The 6,692-nt window shown below is 32.2% G+C and overlaps 1 protein-coding gene across 1 annotated transcript in view; it reads right to left on the reverse strand.

The window, feature by feature from the left end:
- LOC106681553 (mannan-binding lectin serine protease 2) overlaps nucleotides 1–6,684 on the reverse strand; it is a 20,054-nt gene extending 13,370 nt beyond the window's left edge. The window contains exons 1-2 of the mRNA XM_014421909.2: nucleotides 6,561–6,684; nucleotides 3,522–3,692 (exon numbers count right to left, since the gene is read on the reverse strand). Of these exons, the coding sequence (XP_014277395.1) occupies nucleotides 3,522–3,584 (63 nt within the window). The 5' untranslated portion in view covers nucleotides 3,585–3,692; nucleotides 6,561–6,684. The remainder of the gene's footprint in view (nucleotides 1–3,521; nucleotides 3,693–6,560) is intronic.
- Nucleotides 6,685–6,692: the final 8 nt, after the last annotated feature.

Here is a 6,692-nt window from a genome sequence, read left to right on the forward strand (position 1 = left end):
ATATAAAACTATAGATTGATTTGAGGGGGTGGGGTTCTCATTAAAAAAAGTGTCAATAATCATAGGAATGAAAAAGATTGTCTTGCTGTATGTTTATTAATTCTCCTAACAACTAGTGTTGGTCACAACCTTCTTCAAGCTAAATCTACATAAAAGAAATAAATATAAATAATCAATATTAACAAATTTTAGAAGACAGAAAAAAAACCACATAGAAAGTGCTATACCAAATGATATAAACTAATATTATTTATTCATTTCCACCTTCCCCTGTCTTTTCGTCAATATAGGTGAGCAGCAACAGCAGTTCGATGTTGCACATGTATGCATAGCATTGAACTACCGCAAATAAAACAATTTACAATTTTTATGATATAATAAACCAGAATATATTGAAATTAATTTTCAGCTGCAAGGTTCAGTCTTCTGCACCTCTTCCGTCCGGTGGTCTTCCTAGATCTGGTCTTCTTTGACTAAGATGGAAATGGGTTGGATCTACAAGTTTTCCATCTGTATACAAATTTCTATGGGTTCTTGTCAATACTCACCTGAAAATTTACTGGCAGACCTGCTGAGCCCTCCCTTTTGAACTTATCTTTTATCATGTCTTCTTACAGGAGGAGGTTGAAAGGTATACCCCCCCTGCTATGACTTAGACAGCCTCATGCAAACACTCTGGCATGCCTTGGAGACTTGAAGGAAAGCTGTCTGTTGGATTGTCGCCAAGCTGCTCTTCTGTCAGTGCGAGAGATTATGGTTCCAGGCAGTGGATGCATACCTCAGGATACCCATGACCATTCCTTGAAATATAGTCATTGTCTCCAGGTATTTGAGGCCCCTCCGAATGCATTTCCCAGACATAAACTAACAAACAAATTCATACAGTAACCGTTTTCCTAAATCGTTTATTTAACTTTTAACTGCCCTTCTCCCTTTCTTGTCAATAAAGGACTGAAAATTACAACTGTTTGCCAAATGGGCTCTCCCCACTCCGATTGCATAAAGTTTCATTGGTTGTGACAATTTTAGTAAGTGGTCATTCCTCGAATACTATGGAAAAATACATTATATTTGAACATTCATAAGCCTAAGCATAATGTATAATTTTTTATTGCTCCTTTTGTAATCTCTAATTGTTTAAGGAAATCCATATTTTTTTCTCTTGGATATAGCATGTAAATGTTTAAAATTATTGTTTTTATCAGGGTCCAAATTTTTGTAAATTTTAAAATATCTTTAAAGTGAGAATTATGGCTGGACACAGGAAGATGTTATTTTAGATTTCTCACTGCTTGGTCAATAAGGATGTTGTTGTGGAAGAAGGAAGGAGAGGGTTGTCACTCCCCCAATAATTTGAAAACCCAAAACTTTGGGTAACTTGAAATTTGAGAACCTATTGAAGCTCTGATTGATGTTTGCTTATTTACCGAAGTCAGTTTTCTAGAAAGTTTATGAAAAGGGCTAATTTCAGAGGATAATCGCCAAACCTCCAATAAATTAAAGTACAAGAGCCAGGAAGAAAAAAAGGCAGTTATCTCACCCCAATTTTTTATTACTTTAATGAAAACTAGGTATAATTACTAGGCAAAATGGATGAGTCTGCCAAGTATAGGTAGGTGGAAGAAAAAATGGCGGCTGTTTCAAAACCTCAAAAAAACATTAATTTTTTATTCGGAGCTTTATATCTTAAAAACTACCAACAACACTAGAAAATCTAAGAGAGCATTATTTAAAGAAGAGTAAATTTTCTGAAATATTAGCTCTAAAAGAGCTATTTGCGTCCAATAGTTCTCGAGATATAGCTTTTTAAAAAGAAAAATTTCTTAAAAATCTACTGAAAGATTAGTAGTTAATTAATTTATTTTGAGAAATCTATATTTCAGAAACTATGTGATGTACAGATGTCTATTAGCACTCAAATTAAAGCTAGTTTAATGGACTATAAAGAAGTTTATGATCTTTACCTTCATAGGAATAGTAGTTTTCATAATATTTGCTGAAATAAATTGATTTATAGTTGTACGGACAATAAGTTTGATTTGTGAAAAACTTCATTTCAGAAAAAATAGGACGTACAGATGTCTGCCAGCGCTCAAATTAAAGCTAGTTAAATTTACTACACAATAGTTAATTATGTTTATCTTTGTGGGAGTAGTAGTTTTTATGATATTTGACAAAATAAACTCACAAAATGTTAATTTCTAGTTGTTAATTTCTAGATCGATAAGATGCACACATGTCTGCCAAAACTCAAAATAAAAGAAATTTAAGTTTCTTTAAAGTAGTTTATGACACTTATCTTCGTATGGATGGTAGTTTTTATGATATCCACATATGAATATAAATTTGACAAATGAAAATTTGTCCGAACAACTATAAATCAATTTATTTTAGCAAATTTCATGTAAACTATTACTCCTACGAAGATAAACATCATAAACTACTTTATAGCTGATTAAACTAGCTTTAATTTGAGTCCTAATAAACATCTGTACATCAAATGGTTATTGAGATATCAATTTTTCAAAACAAATTTACTAACTACTGATCTTTCACTACGTCCCATACAACATTTTTCTAAAACGTTGTTTTTTAAAAAGCTATATCTCGAAAAATATTTAATGTAAATAACTCTATTAGGGCTCATATTTTAGCAGATTTACTATTCTTTAAATTACGTTCTCTTAGGTTTTCTTGTGTTGTTCCTACTTTTTAAGATATAGAGCTCCGAATGAAAAATTATTTTTTTTATTGCTTTGAAACAGCCACCATTTTTTATTCCCCCTACCTATACTTGGCAGACTCATCAATTTTGACTAGTAATAATACATAGTTTTCATTAAAGTAATAAAAAATTGGGGTGAGATAACTGCCTTTTTTCTCTTCTTGGGCTCTTGTACTATTAGGAAATCCGGTCAAAATTGTTAAAAAACTTTAGATTATATTCCATCCACTGTTGTTGCAGCAACACCCCTAATGCCAAATTAAAACATTAGAGTATGAGCATTCAATTGAATGTAGCATTTCAATAGAATCTATACAGTCCATGAGGCCAACTGGGTCCTTGCTTCTAGAAACCAAGCTCTTAAAACTTCTATAGTCCATGTGGTACCATTTTATTGTCATTCTTAAAAATACAGATAATATTTCAACTTTTGAGACTTATTAAAATGACACTAAATTCAGTATTTATTGTAATAATTGGTTTATGAAAAGAATTTTTAAAAACTTTTTTTATGGTTCCAATTGAATACTCATATTTTTCTAAATGAAAAATAACCAACTTTTCTTTCTTAATTTATTTGAGAGATAGTGAATTTTTTTAATTATATCAGCTAGCCAGTAAAACGTACTGTCAAAATGAGTTTCTTACAAGGTAAAAATTGTACGTAATAACATACAAAGAAACCCATTTTGATGGTACTTAGTTTTTGAGACTATAAATGATCTGAGTACTAAGGGTGGATATGGATAAATGAGAATTTATTGCATCAGCATATTTAAAACAATTAAAAACTTACAGTTCCAACAGTAGGTATTTGTTCGAGCAGATATCCGGACCTCCAATCTATACAAACTGGCATAATTGCACTATTAAAATTTATTGTAGTGTTTAATTCAAGTAGAGCAATATCATCAGCATATCTATTTCTGTATCCTAAAAATGTTGTAGGAAGTTTTATATTAACCACCTAAAAAATTCAAAACATTGATAATTTAAAATAAGATGGTTAATGTAAAACTTATAGATTATAAGCAAGTTGCAATGATAAAATAAAAATAATAATAATAATAATTAAATTTAATACATAAATGAAGGATCAAATATCACTTAAATAGTTTTTTTTTAATAAACAGTTATTAATATTGTATTTATTATTACAATAAATTCACACCGTTTTTCAATTTCAGGCGTTTTTTAAATATTGCTCGATTTAGACTTGCTATCTTAAAGTCTCCTCTCCCTTTTTAAGCTAATATTTCAAAAGTGATAAAGGACCGTCGCTCCCCCGGGGTATTAGCGGTACGGTTCCGGCAGGGAAGGATTACCTTTTTTTTGTGTTATGATTTCCTCTTGTGAGAATGTGACATGTCGTACATCGACCAACCTACTCCCTATAATTGTTTGTTTAAAAAGTCAGATAAGTAAGGCTACCATGGAGGGCAGGAGAGGAGGGTTTCAAACCGTTTTTCAATTTTAGGTGCTTTTTAAATACTACTCGATTTAACTATCTTAAGGTCTCCTCTCCTGTTTTAAGCTAATATTTCAAAAGTGATAAAGGACCGTCACTCCCCAGGGGTATTAGTGAGGTGGGTCTGGCGGGGAAAGATTGCCTTTTTATTGTGTATATAGAAACATACCAAAGTTCTACCCCCTCTTCAATACATATTGTAGAGATGTTTTTATATCCATAGAGAAGGTAGGAATATTAAAAATTTAATTGTTACCATGAACTAAACATAAATATTTTAGACATATAAATGAAACTAGGGAAATGATAAGTAAAGTTTTATCATCATTCCAAGTTGTATAGTTAGGAGGGAATAATTATATAGTGTATCACAATTAAATAATTATTCACAATATATAGGTACTTTGCTTTTAAAATTAATTACTGTATAGTAATATGCACTTTGATTCATTTCATAAGTAAATATCATGTTGCAATTTACTAAAATCATATTTTTGACCATATATATTTTTATTTATCTTCATAAATTGTCTGGATTTTAATTTCTCAATAACATTTCTAATTTCTTGAATTTTTCTTTTACAAACTTGAAATGTTCTTCTAATTATGATTTAATAGCCACTTGCTTGCTTTTGTATTCCATCTTTATCTGTTCAAGATCATAATCACTATTTATTGTTTATTGTCATTAGCCACTAAGTTCTTAATAAATTCTTGATTAAGTGGCTACAGTTTGTTCTGCTTCTTCATTTAATCTTCCTGCCTCTAAGTTATATTTGCTTAGTTCTGAATTTTCCTATCCCTTCATTATTTTCATTTACTTCTGATTTTATGTATGAGCTTTTATCTGTAGCAACACTGCTCCCTGTTGGTCTAGACTGTAAGTACAACTGCCAAAACAACTATGGCATGGCATAAGGCAACCTACCAGCTAACATGGGAACTACTACTGTTATCAGTCAAATATTATTATTCCTTGTACATATTTTATTTCATATATGTAACAAGTATATAAGATATTGTAATATTCATAAATGTATCATTTGAATAAATAAAGATTACAATAGAATCTGCTGATTCACTGAAAGCTAACTAATGTGACATCTCTTGATGGCGTTTAACAGCCTTAGGACAAATTGGAAGGCCTCAGTGGGAATTCCCACTTCACAAAATCACCCTCCTAAGGAGACAGAGTAAAGCAATATGCCTAGTTGATCAGTACATTCTAGTACTATATTTTAGGAGATGTTTATTGTCTTCTGTTGCTCTGCCTTCTCTGGATTTCTCCTCCTTGCTGAACCTTTTCTCCTATCGTAAGGCTTGGCGGCTGGCACCCATTCCAGATTAACATACCTCTTCCTGCCTACAGATATACTACCATGACATAGAGCAAAGTTACTTTCCTGCAAGGCCCAGGAGCGACAATGCAGTCCGGACTTGCATTCATCCTTCATGCCTACAAACTAATGACTACCAGAGCTTCATGCTCAATAACATTATAATTTTTATCGGCAGCATTGTGAGTGACTAATGATATTTGATTGGATTTTCTTTGCCATGGTAACAATTGGAGAACAGCTTCGAGTGTGCAATGTCTCGCATATTCGATTGGATGTTCTTTGCCAGGGTAACGATTTGAGAACAGCTTTAGTGTGCAATGTCTAGCATATGCGATTGGATGTTCTTTGCCATGGTAGCAATTGGAGAAGAACAGCTCTGAGTGTGCGATGTCTAGCATATTCATATATATAACTATTAATTTAAAAAAAATAACTCTACCACCAAAACCCATGAAGGGTCAGGAATACAGTACTTTGTAAAGGAAGTACTAATACTAGACCAATGGTTTGGCAAGAAGGTGATTTGAACAGTCAGATTTTTACTTATCAATTTTATTTTTACCATGAGGCTCGATGGATGGCTCACGGCTACAGTAAAACAGAAAATAATTATCTGCCACAGCTGGATTAAAACCCTGGTCCTTGGAGCTATTATCACAGTGCATTACCATTGAGGAGTGGGCTCTAAACCCTGGTCCTTGGAGCTATTATTGCAGTGCATTACCATTGAGGAGTGGGCTCTAAACCCTGGTCCTTGGAGCTATTTTCACAGTGCATTACCATTGAGGAGTGGGCTCTAGTACATAACTATTACAGAGTATATATCACAAGTTGATTCATTATCATCTGTAAAAGAGATCTTTCGGAAAATTATTTCAATAAATGGTAAGGCATGACATCAATGTTTTGATTGCCACATTCTAACTACCCATTCTTAACTTAAATTCAATAGGAAACAACAATAAATAGTAGCTATAAACCAGAAACAAATCACAAATTTAATCATAATTAAATACAAGTAAAATACCTTTAATCTTTGTTCACCAGGATCTCTGTGCTCCCATGGGACATAATATTTTCCGGCTGCTACAGTAAAAGTAGCATTTTCTATTTGAAAGTAGTTATCACTATAAAGACAGTGGGCAGCTAAAAATATATA

The sequence above is a fragment of the Halyomorpha halys genome, unplaced genomic scaffold (genome assembly GCF_000696795.3).
Source record: "Halyomorpha halys isolate HHAL.00 unplaced genomic scaffold, Hhal_1.1 Scaffold347.1, whole genome shotgun sequence".
NCBI lineage: Eukaryota > Metazoa > Arthropoda > Insecta > Hemiptera > Pentatomidae > Halyomorpha > Halyomorpha halys.